This window comes from Amborella trichopoda, chromosome 6, assembly GCF_054954075.1.
Source record: "Amborella trichopoda isolate Santa Cruz 75 chromosome 6, AtrichopodaSantaCruz75HAP2 v2.0, whole genome shotgun sequence".
NCBI lineage: Eukaryota > Viridiplantae > Streptophyta > Magnoliopsida > Amborellales > Amborellaceae > Amborella > Amborella trichopoda.
The window spans coordinates 11929570-11950868 of record NC_142341.1 but is presented as its reverse complement, the minus strand read 5'-3'; the positions used below and the strand labels follow the sequence as shown (position 1 = coordinate 11950868).

Genomic DNA, 21299 nt, shown 5'->3' with positions numbered 1-21299 from the left:
ATGAGGAATATTCTCTTGGCGGGAGAGGGGGAAGAGGATTCCATCTCATTTCCTGGGCCAAAGTGTGCTTCCCCAAATCACAAGAGGGATTGGGAATTCATAATCTTAGAGCCAATAACTTAGCCTGCTCGGCAAATGGTGGTAGGCGTTTTGCCATGCAAGAGAATGTAGTGAGACACAAATATTGATGCCAAAACGACTCCTGGCTTCCTGCCGAGGAGATCTCTCCTTCACGACCTGCCCCACTTCACCTCTCGGATCCGCTTCCGCCCTCGTGCAGGTCAGTACGTCCTCTTTCGGTTTCAGCTGTGGCTAGGCCAAACCCCGCATAAAGACATATTCCCCCTTCTCTTCCTGATTGAGACTAATCCTTTCCCCACATATTCCCCCTTCCCCCTCCCCCTCCCCCACCCCGCCTCCCCCTCCCCCTCCCCCTCCCCCTCCCCCACCCCTCCTCCCCCTCCTACCCCCTCTCACCCTTCTGTGCCTAAAGCCTGGTCTTCTATTCCCCCAACCTAAAATCCAACGATTCAATTGGATCACTTTCTCCAAATGAGCCTTGACTGTAGATCAACTCTAGCGTATAGGCCTACAGCTACCCAACAGGTGCGCTATGTGCCTGGAGGAAGAAGAGACTAACCCAGACTTGTTTCATACACTGCCTGCTAGCCAGCTCCTTATGGGGACACCTTCTCCAGCTCTTTGATTGGGTTTGGGTGAATCCGTCCTCCATTCCCCAACTCATCATGGCATTCTTTTCCCCTCCATGGCTAAAGCAGGGGAGGATTCTGTGGCGCACAGCCGTTGCTGTGTCACTGTGGGTCATTTGGTTGGAGCGTAACCATCGTATTTTCCGAGGAGGGCAGATGCACCAATTCGCCCTCATTGACAAAAACAAATCTCTTGTCACTTTCTTGGCCAAAAACCACAAACTTTTCAAGCATTGCTCACCTCTGGATTTCCAAGTCAATTGGAGGTACTTACTTTCTCTAAGGACAGTATGCACATCTCCCATTCCTCTATTTGGAGAGCGCCAAGTCAAACTTAACTTTGACGGTTGCTCTCTTGGCAACTCGGGTCCCGGTGGTGTTGGGGGCATATTCAGAGATCCTGAAGGCACCACACTCGCTTCCTTCTCCTTTTTTGCTGGGTACACCGACTCCACGACGGTCGAAACCTCGGCTCTTCTGTTGGGACTCCGCCATTTTGATCCCTCTTGGGGGACAATATTGGTAGTTGACGGGGATTCCAAGAGCGTCATAGCTTCGGCATCTAGATCCTCCCCCCATCCCTGGAGATTGAAGCGCTTCTTTGACAAGATTCTTCACCTTTGCAAGGCTACGTACGTGGTTTGGCAGCATACCTGGAGGAAGGCCAATGCTGCAGGAGACGCCCTCGCTAAGCAAGGCGCCTCACAGCAGCATATGCAGGGGATTTAGCATCTTTTGGAGCCCTAATAAGCTCTTTGGTTATACTGTACACACCTTATGCTTGTAGAGCACTGTTGAGACCGCCGTAAGGGGTTTTTGATATACGAACACTCGGGCTGTGGATGTTTCATTTTTTGTACGCTTCCCTTATCCATACAAAGGTGAACACTTTCGGAAAAAACAGAAGCCCATAAACCCATGAGACTGGGAAGATTTTACATTTGCAGGGTTAAATTTTAAGCTATGGTTGTTTTCAGCCAAAACTTTTTAGTTTAATGAGGGATCGCAACAAGTGATTTGAAGGATATGCGTGGGAAAAAGAGGTATGTGTTCTTGATTTTGGGATTTGGGGAAAGAATAGATCAAAATGAACAACGGTTTGAGATGAATGGACTTCATGGCATGGGAAGTGAAGAAGCACAATTTTTGCGGGATATGGGAGCTGCATCTGTTTTCGGTAGATGTAGTCCCTTACCTAACTGAGAGGAGGACAACTCTTCGATTCAGATTAGTTTGTGCTTCAAGCAACATTACAGATGAGTGCCACGAGGTATCCTAAGAGAGCAAAAGGTTCTATGACTTGACAAGATTGTTTTGTTGTTCTAACTTTGTCATTTTGAGATATGAAAATGTGATGATAATGGTCAATGGTTTAAACTACAGCGATCGCAGAACTGCACAAATAGGTTATCTCATCTGTAGGTGTTGCTTGGAGTGACATCTTGATCACTTGGTTATGGAGCTTGAGAAGCAATTGGTTTATGCAACAGACTTCATAATTGATATGTTCTATTATGAGCTAAGGAAGATGAACATTTAATTGTTATCAATGATTTCGTTTTTGTCTTCCCAGTGATATCTTCTTTGTCCGCGAGTCATCTACTGATTTGATACCATCCATGATGCAATGGAAAGAAAATCAGTTTTCTCTACTTTTATTGCAGTCTGAAATCGCAGCACGTGGCAGAGCTGCTGCTTCAGATAATGGACAGTCAGGTCCAGATGCTGCTGCTTCAATGGGAGGGGACTTTTTTGAGAACTTGACTTCTTCAGATTTCTACAAGAATACAAAGGTTGTATCTTACTTTTAGCCTGGTAAATTGTTACTTTTACTATCAACCTACTTTCATATAAATATTTCTTGTTGTGGAAATTTATATTTTCTGCTACGTGAACTCTTATGTACAGGTTAAGGACATAGCTGGGTCATTTCGCTGGGCACCATTTCTCCCCATTCAGAACTCTGACTCATTTCTGACCATGCTTTTACTACTATCAAAGTATAGAATGAAGAGCCTTCCTGTGCTGGATCTAGGTGACACAAAGATTGATAATATTATCAGTCAGTCCTGTGTTGTCCATGTGCTTGCAGAATGTGTTGGACTTCCTTGGTTTGAGACATGGGGAACAAAGAAGCTCTCTGAACTGGGTCTTCCAGTAATGAAACCTAATTGTATAGTCAAGGTGTGTGTCATTATCTGTTATTTGCATATTCTTGCTGTTGCATTACCATACACTGAAAACTAATGGCAATTTTGGTGTCCGACTTCCGTAATTGTGATTTGCTGAGAAAATGTGTGCATGACATGCATGTCAAGTGACATATGGCATATAAAATCCTGCATGGTCACTCAGTTGCCTCACAAGAAGTTTAAATTTAACACTCTGGACTTTCAGATTCACATAAAACGCATGCTTGTGTAATGTGGTGCTAGCATGGTTCATAAACCAAAATTACCTCTCATTTAGGTAGCATGTCCAAGTAATTGTTTTCAGTTTGTTTATTATATTTCTGGCTTTCACTGCAGATGAAAAATAGTATATTGTTGCATCTAGTTGTGGACATTGTTCTCTTTTTGAAAAAGTGATGTAATTATTGAACAGAACAAATTATGTGGTGCATGAACTGTGCTAACTAACTGACTTGGTTTCCTCTGGAGTTTGGTAATGTTTGTCTGAACTCTGATCATCCTTGTGAAAAATGAAAGTTTCAGATTCCATGGTTCCATTGTTTGGACGGATTTGGGTTGTTGGGCTTTCCCTTCAATCGGTCTGTATATGCCAGCATTCATATGTTAATGGATTTTGAAATAGTAAGTTTGGCAGTTGATGGAAGTTTTTAGGGAGTTAACCTTATCGTTTTCTCATTCATGGCCATGTAAAGAGGTCAGCAAGCTGCTGAGGTATATAAATGCTGTGAAGGTGCAAAATCTGCAGTAAACTGCTATTGGACAAAATGAAAATCGATCTCATATTTCTCGTTTTGGATAACTATTACTTGTTCAATCTAGAAATATTGGTTTAGGATCATCCTAGATACTAAATTGTTTCATCAAACCTGACTGAGGTGATTTAAGAGATGACTCCATATTTGATGCTTGTAGAGACATCTCTACTGTAGTCAAGATCTGGTCAGACCCTTAGATCTTAATGAACAATTGAAATCAAGTTACAACTTTTGATCTCGTCATATAAAAGGTTTTACAGATCTGGTTACATCCTTAGATCTTATCACACTCCCTTTTTTCTAGAAAAACATTAGCACTAACAATATTTCTTTGATTGGCATATAGAATCATAAAAAAACTCACCTCCATTGGCATGGTTACTATTGAGATATATGGTACTGCTGAAAAAAGTTGGGGTTTTAGGGCATATGATGATGTCATCTAACCCAAAGGATGATGTTAGCCCTAAACACAATTCCTGCGCACCTTTTTGAAGATTGACCCCCTCTTTTCCTCTTCCTACTCTAGTACCAAGTCGAAATTAAAGTAGAGAAAAAAACAGTTTGGTAGGATCTAGAGAGAGAGAGAGAAAAGAAAATTAAAGTAGAGACGAAAACAGTTTGGTAAGATCTAGAGAGAGAAAAGAAAATAAAAATGGTGATGAAAAGAAGGGAGAGAGAGACATGTGAGAGATAGAGAGGGAAAGAGAGTGACATAGGGGTCACATATGACCTCTACCCCTCTTATAATATTAAGTAGTAAACTTCATTACAACTTATGGACAATACTGTCCTTATTGTTAGATACATAAGACAAATAAGGACGAAAAAAAGATAAATGACATTTCTGTCCTTCAAATACAATAAAACTTATTTTTTGTATTTCCAATAGAGTAGAGGCATGCTGCTTGAGATCAAGAAGCTATCGCTTGGAAAGAGTCACAAATTTCCTCATGTCAAGAAGGAATCTCATCACAAGGTGAAGAATCAGCACCATATTGTTGTTGAGGCATTGCAGTCTCCTCATTGTCATTCTAGCAAAGGCCCTGGATGTATTCCAGTGAGATCCCAACTTGTTTCCTTAGTGTGCTGAGATTTCCCATGATGAGGTCATTTTAACTTATCTTTCTCATCAGTTGTAAAAACCCCTGCGGCCACCACTACGTCCTCCACTTGGACCACCACTATGGCCACCAACATAATTATTGATAGATACGACTATTATTTTCTGGCGAGTTTCTTCACAGTGCAGCAGGGAAAAAACCGTTCCAAGTGATGGTAAAGTTTTGCCACCCAAAATATTTGGACACGATATTCTCATATTTGCGATTAAGGTCAAATATCTTCTTATGTTCGACAATTTCTCTATGCTCTTTTGCACAATGCAGCAACTTATGGTTTGGTAGTGGTTTAACTCATCCCAGAAACCCCATAATGAAGCATAATAAACTAATAGATCTTTTTGTTTAAAATTGCTAATCTGTTGTTCCAACTCATGTACTTTTGTTATATTCTTCTTTCATGAATATGCCCCAGCGACTGCATCCCATATTCGTATGAAGTATTATAATTCATAAATGTGCAACTCAAATTTGTTTGCATAGAGTTTAAAATCCAGTTAGGAGATGCGAGTTCGTTCAAGTAGAAGACTCAAAAAGAGTAAGGGGTTGGGTCCAAAAGGACATGGTTGAAAATATTGAGAAAAGATATGGGGACTTATGGCCTTACTGAGGGTATGGCCTTTGATAGAGCAGAATGACGAGTCAGGATTCGTGTAGCTAACCCCAAATAGTTGGGACATTTCTCTGATGATGATGATGATGAGAGTTTAAAATCCAGTTATAATAATCAGCTCATCACGTTCCCAATCAGCATAAGTGGATTCCTTTCCATCGGGTTTCACTATACAACCATCAGTATAAGTCGACTTTTTCCTGCCTCCAAGAAATAACTTAACAAAACTGGCCCATTCTGGAGAGTTTGTGCCATCCAATATCACTTAAGTGATTTGGAGTCTAGAGTACTTCAGACTTGATGTTTGTTGTGACATTTTTCAATTTTAAGGTGCAAGAAAAACAAATCACGGTGTTGCTGAATTCTGGATGCACCCACAGATTTCTTTCCGAACACTCTTCATAAACACCTAAAGCACCGCACAATGCATTGGCCAATCAATTATACAATCATGGCCACCAATTTCAGATGTCCTGTGGATGGAATATTATTTGATCCACATCATATAGTTGTTGGTTGTCCCCAAAAAGTAAAATCTTAGGGTTTCTTCATTACTTATTTTCGTCCATTGAGAGCCATACATCTGAAACCAGCAGTCATATGGCCAGTATTTTGCTACCCGACTCTCACTTCATCAAATCAATCTTGCTCTGATACCAAGTTGAAAATATGAGTGTTCTCTAATAAGCAACTACCCTATGGAGAAAGAGAAATTAGGAGGTGGAATGAAGAGGAAGAAGGGAGATAGTTGTGTAAGAGGAAGAGAGTGAGGAGAGAATTGTGTGGAGGGAGAGAGAAAAGAGAGTTGTGTGCGAGAGAGACTAACATGACACACTCTTGGGTTCTGCCCTATTATTACTAAAAGAGAAAAATTACAGCAATGCCCATGTACAAATTTATAACATTGTAGACCCCATTATTCTAATTATACTCCTAACTTTACTATTGTATTTTTCAATAACTATTTGGATCCATAGGTGGCCTTAAATAGAGTAGAATGGTAGACCAGGATTCGTGTAGCCGACCCCAATTAATTGGAAAAAGACTATGATGATGATGATGATTTGGATCCATAGGTGTATCAACTGGCCTTGCACCTAGCATCCTTGTTTCTGATAACAAATCCATTACATAACTTCCTTTGAGATAGACTAATACCATGCTTAGACCGGGCTAATTCAATTCCAAGAAAATACCTTGGCTATATCCCAAATCCTTTGTCTGAACATACTGGTTCAGATACTCCTTCAATTTATTTATTCCTTCTTGATCACGTCTTACAATGATAATATCATCAACATAGACCACCATGACAGTTATACATATGTGCATTGCCTCTGAATAAATACTGAATGATCTATATGACTTTATAGAAACCCATATGCTATAATAATTTCACTAAACTTCTCAAACCATGCACGTGGGGACTACTTCAGGCCACAAAGACTTTGTCCAACTTGCATGCCTTGTTTGACTCCCCTTGAGCAACAAGTCCTGGTGATTGCTTCATGTATATCTCTTCTTGTAAATCACCACGAATTAAGGTATTTTTAAATCAATTTGCCACAATGGCCAACGCTTTTTGCTGCTACAAATATTAACACTCTAAAATAATTAAGTTTACCAACGGGAGCAAATGTCTCAAAGTAATCAGTACCAAAAGTTTGTGTACACCTTTTTGTGACCTTTCCTTTAACCTCTCTTTCCATAGCTCCATCTGGACGATATTTAACTGCCTAAGCCCAACAACAGCAAACAAGTTGCTTTCCTGCTGGCATGTATAACTAAAGTCGACTTATACTGCTGGCATGTATAACTAAAACAAATTCATTAAAGTCGTTCTTACATAACAAATGCGCAAGTGTTCACAGGAATAGGTCTATAGTGAAGGTCAAGAGGTTAGAGAAAAGATAAGTGGCAATGCCTGTTTTATTTCAGGTTAGGGAGGATGAGCCTGTGCTACAGGCCTTCAAGTTGATGAGACTGAAGGGTGTTGGTGGGCTTCCAGTAGTTGATGGTGGAAAGAAGCCAATAGGAAACATAAGCATAAGAGATGTTCAGTACCTTCTGACTGCTCCTGAGATATACAAAGACTACAGGTTCTCTCTCTCTCTCTCTCTCTCTCTCTCGCTATTTGTGTCTATGCGTGTGGCTATGTGCGTCTGTGTGTGGAATATGTGCTTTTGGTACATGGAGTTCACAATCATTATTGATTCTTTAGATGTAAAATCAGGTGGTATACAAAGTTCAAAATAAAATTTGTCAAATGTTGTGATACGCTTTAACCTGCTGGATTTCACATCCATTGGCTAAGAGTGATTGTGAACTTGTGCCAAAGTGAATGGTCTTATAGAATATAATCCCCATATATATATATATATATATATATATATATATATATATATATATATATCTTATGACTGTTACTTATGTTTGATATACCAGTTCAGTGCACAGAATGTAGCATGGTAGTTACAATTGGAAAATTAAATTATGCGTGTGTATATGCATGTATGTGGCTTGTGTGTGCGTGTATGCGTGTGTGTATGTATGTGCGTGTGTCCTGACTGCTTCTTATGTTTAATATGCTAGTTCAGTGCACAGAATGCTGCTGTTAGTTACTATTAGATAATCAAATTGCAGTAACATGAGAGAGAGAGATATACACGATTGATCATATTGTTCATCTTATTGTAGATCAATTACTGCAAAGAACTTCCTCACAGCTGTGCGATGTTACCTTCAGGAGCAACATGAGAAGTCGGCTATTTTGCAGGGAATAATCGCATGCGCAAAGGATGACATGTTGAAAGAAGTCATATTGAGGCTTGCTGGTGCAAATATACATAGGATTTATGTTCTCGATAATGAAGGGAATTTGGAGGGGGTAATTACACTGAGGGATATCATATCCAGGCTTGTGCATGAGCCACATGGTTACTTTGGGGACTTCTTTGATGGTGTGGTTCCTCTGCCTAAGAACAGCACCGTCTGACAAGCGCACATTTTTCACAAGAAGTGTCTTGAAACATTTTACTGGAAACTTAGATGTACGTGCTGGTTCTGTGTGTGAGAGAGGTGTTGTCGATGCAATCAGGTTCTGCCTTGTAACATTTTGGCCAAACTTAGTTAGTGATGTCTTTGTACCTTACTTCCTCTCTCACTCACCTCATGATCTACCTTGTAAATTTTCGTCTAAAACTGTAATTTCTTTGTGGAATAAAGCTTGGGTGCTAGCTGTGGTTTATATGTATGTGGATTCTCATAGAAGCAATGGAAAGAAAAGCTTGCTTCTTATGCTGCTGTTACATAAATAACAATGCATTTACAGGAATTATCTGAGGGGTGTGGTTTGTATAAGGCTAAGACTTTAAACAATCAAAGTAAGGTACACCTTTAAATAATTTCGAAATATATCGTTTTAGTACATCAAATCTTTATGATGGCTTGAAAATTTATTTTCAATCTCTAGTTATAAAATTTAAAGCTTAAAAAATAGTGTGGATGAAACAGATCTATAAACACTTGAAAATCTTTAAAATTGACTTCTAGATAATGCATTATAAATGCACTATTTTCAAGACTTGAAGTTTATTTTCTTTAACATCTATGTATCTCAAGGATGAGATGATCGAATTTGACGGTTTTTCGACATCAAAACTTCTTATAGTGAATTTTTGAGGCACGCCTCAACCTTATATAAACATTTTCCTTTGAGATGCCTTCTAGAAACTAATGATCCTTGCATTTCCCCCTCCTCCCCAAGAACAAGAGACCACATACAAGAAATGGATATTCACACGCATACAAGAAATAAAAAATAAAATAAAAAATAAAAAGAGATAAAAAGAACTAAAGGCAAATAGACAACTAAAATTATGATTGTTACTCCAAAATATCTCTAGAGGCATCAATAATCCCGCACTCCCCATGGGAAAGGGAGATAGCACTCAAACTCCCTCACAAACAACAGTTCACAATCCATAGAAAGCTGACTTAAATTATTTTTCAAGTACCCTGAATTTAAATTTTAAAATTCTCTAAACAAAGTTCATAATTAAAATTCAAAATATCAAGGAAGTTCCATATTTTAAGTTTTCTTTAGAATAAGATTTTCAATCTATGCATGCACCCTTCAAAATTTCTCTCTCATGGTAATTTCTATGCGGAGCCGAACTTCAACCATTAAATCGAGCCTAAAGCAGCCATCCCATCTCTAAGGGCTCTCTCCCTCCCTCTCTAAAACTTGAGCCCATTGCAGGTTTCCAGAACTCACCAACGAATCTATCCTCTAAAGCTACCAGAACTCTTAGACTGAGCTATCAAATGCTAGGTATGGTTCTCTCTCTCTGCTTTTGTCATTTGAGAACTTGATTAGTTCATAATTTTACAAGATTACAACCGGCGTATCTTACTTTTAGGCTGATAAATTGTTACTTTGACCATCAACCTTCCTTCATATAATATATAATATATATCTTTGTTGTGCCGACCCCAATTAATTAGATAAAGGCTAAAATGATGATGATATATCGTTGTTGTGGAAATATATGCTTTCTGCTTTCTGACTAAAATGATGATGATATATGTACAAGTTAAGGACATAGCTGCATCATTTTTCTGGGCACCATCTCTCCTCATTCAGAACTTTTGACTCTCGACCATGCTTTTACTACTATCAGAGTACAGAATGAATAGCCTTCCAATGCTTGATCTAGGTGACAAAAAGATTGATAATTCATGTTATCGGGTTGCGAAATTTGTTAAGGGTTCTTTGGAGAGGATGAATTCTATAAAAAATCAAGACTTCATGCTGTAAATTTCTTCATGCATGGTGACCTTTAGGTGGTGCATATTAGACAGCATCCCATTTTACACTTAACAAGGACACTAATAGGGTCTGAAACCTCATGTATTTCGCTTGTCCTCAAATGCCATGAAAATCAATGAAGGAAGAATCCCCCCAGTCACATGAGCTATAGAAAACCAGATACCTTTATGCTTGCATGTACAACCAAGAATAAATAATGCGATATCTGCAAAACATACATATACGTCATTAATTGGCAGCAGGCCGGACTAAAACCAATTCTGCATAAGTAACCTCAAGAGGTTAGAGATAAGATATGTGGCAATGCCTGTTTTGCTCCAGGTTAGGGACGGACGATGAACCTGCGCTACAGTCCGTCAAGTTGATGAGACTGAAGGGTGTTGATGGACTTCTGGTAGTTGATGGTGGAAACAAGCCAATAGGAAACATAAGCATAAGAGATGTTCACTACCATTGGACTGCTCCCCAGATATACAAAGATTACCGGTTTGCTCTCTTGCTATATATGTAAGGTGCAGGGTGTATAAGACGCTCGCCTTAAACAATCAAAGTAAGGCACCTCTCCAAATCTGGTAGAAAAATGCAATTTCGATGCCGATAACTTTTACAAAGGTCTAAAATCCATGTTTACTATTAATTACGAAATTTAAGGCTCCAAAAATAGTTGAGTAGAAATATATATACTTGAAAATCTTGCAAAATGGACAGTCCAGAGAATGTTACAAGATGCCCTTTTTTTTTACTTGAATTTATTTATTTATTTTTTCATATCCAACATCTTGAGGTCGAGATGATCTTATCGGAGATTTTCCAGTGTTGGAACAATCTTATTCAATAGATTTTTAATGTGTGCATTACTTACTATAGTAAATGGTTGAAACTTATACAACCTTTTTCCATATACAACTCCTGCTGACTGCCACTCACGTTTAATATACTAGTTCGGTGTACATAATATTGCTTGTTAGCTACAATTGGAAAATTTTACCTTATAAACCATCTTACATCCAACTGGTTCTTCACTAGTAGGATGTGCTACAAGCGTCACAGTTTTCTTTTGCATTGATTTTAATTGCATGATCATTCATCACAAAGTGTTTAGAGGCACAAGATTCACTAAAGTAACTAAAATATGATAGCTAAACAAGGAAACAAAACCATCCTTGTAGAAGTCAAAGAACTGGAAAGAAGAAAAAGGCAATGATAGATAGCATAAAGTAGCGAGAATTAAGGAATGGTTTTGCTCTTTTAACGTTGAAATACAAGCCAATGAGTTAATAAGCTTTTCTGCAGTTGATAGATAGATTCTATGGAGGTACCATTTATGACAAATCTGCAAAGTCTTTTTTCCTTCTTTTCGTGGACAAGTCTAGATAGAGAGTCTTCAAGCAATAGAGTCGGAATGATGCAGCAATTGAAATATAGGCTCAACTAAGTTTCAAAATCATGTAGTGTATGGAACTGTTCTCAATAAATAATATTAGAGGTTTTATATGGTTTCTAGTTCATTGGACATGCACATGAACTAGTTTATAGTATTATTTTGGTTCTTCTAATGATCGGGAAGGAAACAAATATTTCATATTTCATTTTGTTTTACATTCAGCTGGAAATCTGCACTGAACTTCTTCCTTCCCATTGATACCACCTATACGAAGGGAATTGTTTAATATAGTGAATGCTTTACTGATCTACTTAATATATAATATGTGTTTCACAAACTAGAAAAAACTATACAATCTGTGATGCATAATTAACAAATAGAGTTAAAACCAGAACTATCACAAGTAGAAACGACCTTTAAGATGAACATCACGGCAAGAATAACGAGCCAAGAAGGACCATACACCTATATGATCGCTATAATAGCCACACAAAAAGGATGTTGCAATATTCCTAACCAACAGTATCCCACATTTTGAATAGGAAATAGACCAGATTGCTAAGTGAAATAGATTGCAGTGTAAAAATCTGCTCTGTTATTGTGGAAAAAGCACGAATAGAGTATTTAATAAATGTTCAGACTATAAAACAATCCGCTTCTTTTCCCACCTTTGAATTCATTTAGTAATAATGAGATAAGGACAAGAGATGGTGTGCTTACCACTATGCTGGTGTTTCCATTAGAAACATGGAGGTGGCACACAATCTTTTGCCACTCAAATCCTGCTGTTGAATCCGCTTCTAAATACTTATCAAGAAAGAAAAGAGGGTAAAAACGATTCTAGAATTTCAATAGATGGACCTGGAAGAGAGTATAGTTCAGAAATATAGCATCAGTCACATTAGGACATAATCTGCCCCTATATGCTCTAACCTGAATGAGACGCCTATCCATCAGCAAACTCAAGAAAGAAAACCATGAATCAATGCATTCAACCCATGTCCCCCATCTCTACAAATGATGATACACTTGTTTTTTAAATCAGTAATGCAATGCATTGGGCGTCTCATGTAATTAGGGTTGAGTCTTAAAATTGCATTCAGCATGCGACTAAAGTGTTGGCTGACAGTCTTCCCTGAGCGCCCAATTCGTGACCTATCTTGCGATTCCTCAAGTTGTGGCCAATAGTGTGCAAGAACATAACAAATTGTTCATCTAGAGATACCAAGAACATATCATCAATGTATTCTCTCTGCCTAATAATATCCCCAAGTTGGAAGTAGGCAGCTCGACTCATTCTTGTTTGGTTATAACAACTCACTTCATCCGTGTGGATTATGGAGCTATAGAAGTTAGTGTCCAATGGTCTTCGACTGGGACCCTCGTTTCTACGAAAAGCAATAGCCAAAGCTGCGGCTGCTGCACTTAAACTGGCCGCATATACAGCCAAATTTCCCATCATCCTTTCGAAGTCGGTTGTGTCTCTCCGTTGGATAGTCATTGTAGATATCAACTCGATGGATATAAGTCAACCATGCTTGGTAAGTTTTAGTTTTTGCACTTCAAAGCATCATACAATATGTTGCCTCTGGCAGATGTAGATCGTAATTTTATGTTTATCCTTGGTAAGGCCAAATTAGCCCAAAAAGATCTAGAATACATCAATACACTTTTGACCTTTAAAAACATCAATATAAATGGCAACAATATTTTACCAGAAAATAGTGAGAAGCACATATCAAAAAACCATGAATTAAGACTATACTTATACAGTTTGGGCCATAATTCAGTGAGAATACTTGCTATGCAGCAAATTTTACGTTAAAATTCAGATATATTTAAAATTGCTTGGCAGAATCAAATATATTTTAGAGCACCTGAACTTTTTGCCATTTCTCAACAATATACTGCTCATAGACAAATATAATGCAAAACAAAGACGAAAATACAATAGTTTTGCATTCACAAGGAGATGGACAAAGAACTCCATAACTCATACACACAAGGAAAAGAAATATTGCAGTTAACAATTGAAAATGAGAAAGAATAGAAACAAAAAAATTATCAAGAAATGGTGATTTGTAGCTTCACTTCGCATCCCCCTCCTCTAAAAATTCAGCTTTGTCCCAATAAACCAACAACAGATCCACAGACAAGGTTCACAAGGATGTCTTTCTTATTATGTTCCTGAGGGACATGACTTCCCATCTCCTCATAAAAGTAGAACTTCAAACCAGCATATGGGAAGATTCCATAAAGAGACGAAGCTGATAGAGAACACGATATCACAATAAGAGAAGAATAATGGGAGTGACATGTACGCATCAGATAGATACTTTAAACTGCTACTGTGAAGTTATACATGTGGGAGGATACTTTAAACTTTAGCATATAAGCAAAAATATGTAAACTAAACCTACAATTCTTGCCACCTTAAGTCAAAAATATGTAAACTAAACCTACAATTCTTGCCACCTTAAGTCTCTCTCTCTCCCTCCCTCCCTCCCTCCCTCCCTCAAATCAGCAAAACAAGACATAGAAGGATGCAGGAAATCCAAATGAATGGCTGACTTGCACTAAACAAGGGGATCTTGTATCTAACTTTCTAAGACAACAGCAAAAAGTCTCATGAGTCATGATAAATCAGTAACTGCAGAACTAATTCAGTATTGAATACTTGAACATACTCCTATTATTAATCAAGACCCAACAAGGCTTATCAAAGGATGCATTATTGCTTGAGCAACCAGGGAAGCAGAGACCATCTTATTAATTTCTCCATGGCCATTGAGAATGAGCAAAACATTGTCAAAATCAACCATGGTTACCAAGAGAAGCAAGATCATCAAAGATGGATTTCATCTAAAAAAATAATTTAAGATGAGGGAATTCCCCTGTTTGCAGTTTGAAGGTAAAACTTCAGAGGCACCCAGCAGGTTACTGAAAATTATGATTGATAGTCAGGGTTCAGTTTGGTAAAATACATACATACATACATACATACATACATACATACATACTTGCAAGCACAAGCACGCGCACACGCACACGCACACGCACACACACACATGCACACACACACGCACGCACACACACACAATGAGAACTTTATAGGGCCATGTATTGTCTCAAGTGAGAATGTTTCTCTGTTGAGACTCAATAGTGACAAGGGTTTTCCTATATGCTGAACCCAATATGTGCAGATTACACCAATCCTAATGCAATCAAACGTCATCAAGTCGCCCATAATCAAGCTAAACTAAATACATTGACATACTACTTCCATTTGGAAAGCTGCCCACAAGGGATAACTATGATGCAAGTTCAAACATGATGAAGTTTTGGATCAATAACTTGCGTAATTGATGCTAGATTATAAAGTTGTGTCCCGACTGCAACTGAGCACCCTGTGCATCTGAAATTTCCTCGCTTTAAATTTTCAGATAAACAATGCAAATTAGCGTTAAAAAAATCGACTCGGACAAGGTAATCAGGACCTGGCCAAGGCAGTTTACTTAGGCGAGTCCGAGTAACTCGCCTAAGTCCGTCTCATTTTTTTTTAAAGAAAATGAAGAAATAAAATAGTTATATTTAATATAGGCGACACTTTTATCAACAAAATAGCAAACGGCGTGCTGGTTTGTGTGCCTAATTTTAAAGGGCCTCTTTATGACAGGTAGCGAGTTTGATTCTCGGAGGGCAGTTTTTTTTTTTTGAACTCTAACGAAATGAAGTCTTAAAAAAAAAAATTGAAGTCTAATGAAATGAAGTCTTAAAAAATTGTGGCGGGCAGGATTCGAACCCCGATTGGGATAAAATTTATTCGTTAAAGCTTAACCAGTAAACCATTCTAACATATCTAATATGACTTTGAGGTAGTATTATATTTAAAGTTTAAAACTATTTCGTACAACTGACTCGCCCAAAAATTGCCTCACCCATGGGCTGAGGCCGAGTAACTCGGCCGAGTCTCAAAACGCTGATGCAAATTATAAGCAACTTCATATTAACAAGACTGACAAGTTTCAATGAGTTTATAAGATAGGTAAAATGTCAATGCATACAAAGAATGAAGCATCCCATCAAATGGAAACATCACCTCACTTTAAATTTTCAGATAAACGATGCAAATTATAAGCAACTTCATACTAACAAGATTGATAAGTTTCAATGAGTTTATAAGATAGCTAAAATGATAATGCAAACAAAGAATGAAGCATTCCATCAAATGAAATGATTCCAAATGGTAGCTTTCAATGAATCCGTAAGTCCCATAAACATAGAAACATAAGAAATCAGATTTTAAGATCTCTAATGCACATTTACATTAAAATCTTCCAATATCAAACCGGAATAGATCAACAGATGAATGAAAAAGGATAGTTACACAACATTCATATCGACTTCAAATATTTATCCAAATGAAAATAAAAGAAAGGAGAAAACACATGATCATCAAAACTAAATCTTCACAAAAAAATATAGTGAATACCTTAAAATAAACAGAGAACAGGACTTTGTACTCAAATGGGGAGGGGCAAGCTTCATAGTATATATACTGTAAAAGCGCGAGTAGATCCGAAGAAGCTCTTCAACAGCTAATGGCTCTACAGAGAGGTGCGTGTGGATTCCTCTAGAAAGAGAGGGAAGAAGCTCGGGCGCTAGGGTTTCCTTCACAGCGGTGCTCTAGCAATGGTTTCTCTGTGTTGCAATAATAGTTTCTTCACAGCGGCGCTAGGGTTTCTTCACAGTGGCGCTAGGGTTAGAACCACGCGGACTTCAAATATCTTATCCAATCCAACTTATCGCGTGGACTGACAGGTCCGTCCAAAAATAAGTGATTTCCATGAAATGTCTAAATTTAGGCTTCATATGAATATTCAGAAATCCCATGGAAATCTCAATTCCAACAGAAATGTCAGTTCTAAGCGAACCAAACACGATTGTCCTGTCATTTCCAGGAAAAGTGACTTCTGGAAATGCCCTAAATGATGATTAAAAGCTAAATCTGGCAGATGATATTTTTTTCCAAGTGTAAACCTTTCACCATCACCAATCTAAAATCGATCAAGTTGTTTCACATTATCCACTAAGGCACCATATTGCCAAACACTGATTGCTATTATTTGATCCACTTCACTAAAGCAATCGTCAAAATATTACTATAATCAATTAAAGTATCAATGCAATCATCTGCACAACCGCAAGAGGCATACTTAACCAAGCAACATTGTGATTTCATTCATAGGCTCTCAACGTATCTTCAGCACATTATTGAGAGTTGATTGAGGACTCTCAACCACATTAATATAATATTTTGAGAAATTAGTGGATCAGATGCTCCATGTATTTAAGCATACCAAAGACAAAAAACTGCACCTCTGAAATTTTAGCATCAAGACAAAGAAACAAAATAAACTCACCGCAGAATAGAATGAGCAAGAAAAGTAATTAAAATGGATAGCTTCAAGTATCAATATATACTCTACCAATTAAAGTATACAACATCTAAGTAAGTTCCATTTTCGCATGGTAATCTTAGGGTTTACATTCGTAAAAGTAAATCGAATAGAAACACGGTTTCTACCAACTTAATGCAGGCCAAAAAGTGCAAGTTATTCAAGAATTGAACTCTTAGGGAAAAAAATGATCTAGGGCATCCTATGGGATACCCTTCTCCCTTATAAAAATAGAAAGTAAAATTTGAGATACAAGATAGAAGACACAATAAGGCAAGGAAAATGCTGATTCTTGTCATCCATTCTCATAATCATATAAAAGAGATTTGGTAGTTAGATCAAGATAGACTCCCAAATCATACCCTACACTAGCCATTCTATGCACAATCTCATGAGCATCCTTTCTCTTATTCTGAGAACATAGACTCCTAATTAACCTATTGCACACAGGTGGCATCAATTCAAATTTTTTCTGCAGTGTGTAAAGAAAAACATCAATAGCCATAGCATGTCTGTCCTCCAGGCAAAGGCCATTGATGAGCATCACACAACTTGGAGGTGTCACATCAAAATTGAATTCTCGAAGAATAGAGAAAATCTTAAGAGCTTTATCCAGCTCCCCACCTTTGCAAAACCCTATAAGCCAAATGGTATAAGGAGAAGAATCCACAGCCTTAAGCTTCAAATCCATCTCTATCAAGCCTCTGACTGCCTCTCCCGCTTTTCCTTGCTCAAAGTGTTCTCGTACCAATTCAATCATGCCGGCTTCCTTCTCAGAAGTAACAAACCTCTTTGAAAGAAAATTTAACCAAAGACTAAACGCTTGAGTGACCCGCCCTTTTCGACACAATGATGTCATAAGGACCTTGTAAACTACAACATCAGGCATATGCCCATGGCTTACCATTAGATCCAAAAGTGAAAATGCTTCCTCTTCTCTGTCAGCTCTTTGAAGGCCATCAATGAGAGTAGTATATGTGACTGCATCAGGAGAATAGCCTTTAAGTTGCAGCTCCTTGAGTAGCTTGAATGCCCCATTGATATTGCCTGCCTTGCAAAGGCCATTGATTAGTATATTATATGTTATAATATCAGGGACAGCCCCACTTTTAACGAGTTCTTTGAGGAGCTTGTATGCCTTCAAAATGAGCCCAGAGTTGCAGAGCCTCTCAACCATGGATTGAAGGCTCGCGCTATCAAGCGCAGGGTCAGAGCCTTGAGAAAGGCGCAGAAAGAGAGATGGGTTACTCCCCATCTCCATTTTATAGAACAGAATGTGGGCTTTCTCCACTGCACCAGCTTTGCACAATCCATTAATGAGAGAATTGAAGGTCATCACAGTGGGGGAACATCCAAGCCTTTTCATCTCCTCAAAAATCTCTTCGGCCTCATTAACCAGGCCTTCCTTGCATAAACCACATATGAGAATAGTGTATGTTGTAGAGTCAGGGAAACAGTCTTCCTTTGAGATTTCTAAACGTAGAGACCGAGCCTTATCTAAGAACCCAACATCACAGAGACCCTTAATCAAGGTGTTATAACAGTAAGTATCTGGAACCAACCCTTTACTAGTCATTTCCCTCAAAAAACCAAGCGCAGCATTAATTTTACCAGCTTCACAATACCCCTTGATCATCGTGGTATAAAGAATACAATCAGGGACTATGTTTTGCCTTTCCACCATGTTCCTATAATACTGGCAAGCTTCCTCAAACCTCCCAGCTCTAAACAGTCCATCGAGAAGAGTAGTATAACCATTTAACCCAAGCATATAATTCTCTCTCCTAAACGATCTTAAAAGCTCAAAAGCTTCATCTACTCTACCCAATTTGCAAAACCCACTTAGCATACAATTATAAGTGATATCATCAGGAAGACACCTGTTATCTCTCATGGTTTGTAGTAATTTACGAGCATCTTTAGTTTTCCTAGCATTGCACAAACCAGAAATAACAATTGTATACGTCAAAGTGTTAGGAGAAATACGTCTCTTTGCCATTTCATCAAACAATAACAGGGCATCTTGGGTTTTCCCAGCTTTGCAAAGCCCACCGATCAGAATGTTGAAAGTAGACTGGTTAGGTCGGCAATCCACTTTCAACATTTGGTTATAAACAGCAAAGGCAACCGGGAAAACTTCTTCCTCCATTAAAAGATGGAGAATTGTATTGTAAGTGAAGGTATTGGGCCTACAATTGAACTCAACCATCTTGCTAAAGCATTCCACTGCCTTTTCAGCCATGCCCAACTTCGTATAAGCAGAAATCATGACTGCAAACGCTTCAGGTGAGATGGGATGTTTGCTAATTTTAAGTTCTTCCAGTAATTTCCATGCTGATTCAAAATCCTGCATTCCCTGCAACTTATCAATCATTGAATTGTGAGAATCCCAGCTTTTAAGGGCCGTATGCCTCGAAGACCAAATGAAGAACCTGAATCCCAATTTCGGGTCCTTCTCCTCTTTGAGCACAGATGCCACCACATTGGGGGAAATCAATGGAGTTAGGGTTTCAAGGGGTGTTTCTATAACCTCTACATCTTTGAGGATACTGCAGATCTCTTTTGAAACTGCTGCTTCATCTCTGGGGGAGAGAAAGTGCCTGGCTTTTATGCCACTTCTGGTGATTTGATTGGTGATTTGATTGAAGATATAAGAGAGTTTCATACTCTTGATAAAAACCAGGCGAGCTCGGTTCACTTACTATGCCTCGGATTTCATCAGGATTTGAGGCCATTTCCGACAGGCATGTAGAGAGAGATAGAAGCTTAGCTGTGAATAGGTCTCTCAAATCAAAGATATCAAAGAGAGCGAAATTGTTATTCTATGTTTCATAGACTCAGTCTTCTGAGCTTTTAATCCCTAATCCAGCTTTTTACTTGCAGAGTGAGAGCGCCAAGGTTAAGACTTCATAGCTCAGTGAAATCAGGATGAGAGAGAGCGACTCGATAACTCTGTGTACAGAGAGAGAATTGGGAGCTCCGTGTAGAAAGAGTTGGTTGCTCCGTGTCGAGAGAGAGAAAGAGAGCCTTGGGCCCGGTGTAGAGAGAGAGAGCGCCCCCCTCATACTGTAGAAATAAGACTCACGCAATTTCAATGTCCACAAAACATATTATAGCCTGCAAATCTATCATAGTATCATTACTCTTTTATCTTTGGGTGCGGTTTCTATAAGGATGCAACCTTAAACGTGGCGCACCTTAAAATTTTGTGATAACATGTAATTTTGTTATAAAAAATTTTAGTATTATCTTAAAATCTATTTTCATACCAAATTAAAAAAATTTAAATTTTAAAAATGGTTAACATTAAGTAGACCTAATAAATACATGAAAATCTTGAAAATGGAAAGTTTAGATAATGTGTTACAAGATGCATTATTTTTTAGGACTCAAAATTTTTTTTTTTCCATATTCATACATCTCAATATAGAGATGATCGATTAGAAAGGTTTTTCAACATCAAAATAACAATTTCGATAGATTTTTTAGGTGCATATGTGATTCTACATTTTAAGGTTGAAACCAGTGGTTTAAAAAGCGAATCGGTGACTCAGATCAGGCATCTCAAAAACCCATTCGGATAGGCGAATCGACGATCCAGATCGAGAATCAGCTGAATCGATCGGATTAAACCTTAAAAAAAATCTGAAAAAATTATTAAAATTCATTATAAATGTTGTTTTTTAGGAATTTAATAAGAAATGATGGTACTCCATTAAGAATTTTCATTTCTTTGCATGAATATACGAATATTGATATGTTCTTTCTCTGCATAGACTATTACTTACCATTCAATTTACATCACACAAAAGGATAAACATAGAATTATCATGGATTAAGTATATCATCATACATGGACTACAATAAAGCATACAATTCGTAACATACAATCTAAAAATAAAATGATAGACGACGCCGTTCTTCATCTTGGTCAAGTTGGTACCATTGATTGAATTCGCGTGACAATTCATTAACTCGTTTTAAAAACGAATCATCCAAATTAGTGGGCACCTGACTATACCCAAATCCCTGAGTGTTAGTGTTTTGTTGTGGTCCTAATCCAAAATCCTCGAAGCTTGTCCATCTTTCTACATGATCGTGCTCATCCCTACCCTCTTGTTGTTGGGACTCGATATGTGAATAATTTGGCTGGGATTGGGTGGCTTCATAATCATCATCTCTCTCATTTTCCCTTAGACCTCCTTCTCACTCTCCCTCATTAGGTGCAATATCA

General features: G+C 38.1%; 2 protein-coding genes and 1 long non-coding RNA gene across 4 annotated transcripts in view; 1 reads left to right on the top strand and 2 right to left on the bottom strand.

Annotated features, from left to right (window-relative positions):
* The window catches only part of KING1 (SNF1-related protein kinase regulatory subunit gamma 1), a 35014-nt gene extending 26328 nt beyond the window's left edge, over nucleotides 1–8686 (top strand). The window contains exons 3-6 of one of the 2 annotated variants that reach the window (XM_088868620.1): nucleotides 2375–2503; nucleotides 2619–2894; nucleotides 7330–7490; nucleotides 8138–8686. In XM_088868620.1, the coding sequence (XP_088724746.1) occupies nucleotides 2375–2503; nucleotides 2619–2894; nucleotides 7330–7490; nucleotides 8138–8174 (603 nt within the window). In that variant the 3' untranslated portion in view covers nucleotides 8175–8686. Of the gene's footprint in view, nucleotides 1–2374; nucleotides 2504–2618; nucleotides 2895–7329; nucleotides 7491–8088 lie in introns of both variants that reach the window. The other variant, XM_011626603.3, reaches the window with a different exon arrangement.
* Nucleotides 8687–13533: 4847 nt separating this feature from the next.
* On the bottom strand, nucleotides 13534–16987 carry LOC148781568 (uncharacterized). Its single transcript, XR_016056797.1, has 2 exons — nucleotides 16099–16987; nucleotides 13534–13873 (listed from the first exon to the last, which is right to left on the bottom strand). It is a non-coding gene; the product is annotated as an uncharacterized LOC148781568 (long non-coding RNA).
* Nucleotides 16988–17240: 253 nt separating this feature from the next.
* LOC18438128 (Pentatricopeptide repeat (PPR) superfamily protein) lies at nucleotides 17241–20025 on the bottom strand. Its single transcript, XM_006848317.4, has one exon. It carries the CDS (start codon nucleotides 19728–19730, stop codon nucleotides 17361–17363), a length of 2370 nt encoding a protein of 789 aa, XP_006848380.1. The 5' UTR covers nucleotides 19731–20025; the 3' UTR covers nucleotides 17241–17360.
* Nucleotides 20026–21299: the final 1274 nt, after the last annotated feature.

Excerpts from the sequence above, each read along its gene's own strand:
- LOC18438128 (XM_006848317.4), bottom strand. The coding sequence starts at position 19,730 with ATGAAACTCTCTTATATCTTCAATCAAATCACCAATCAAATCACCAGA.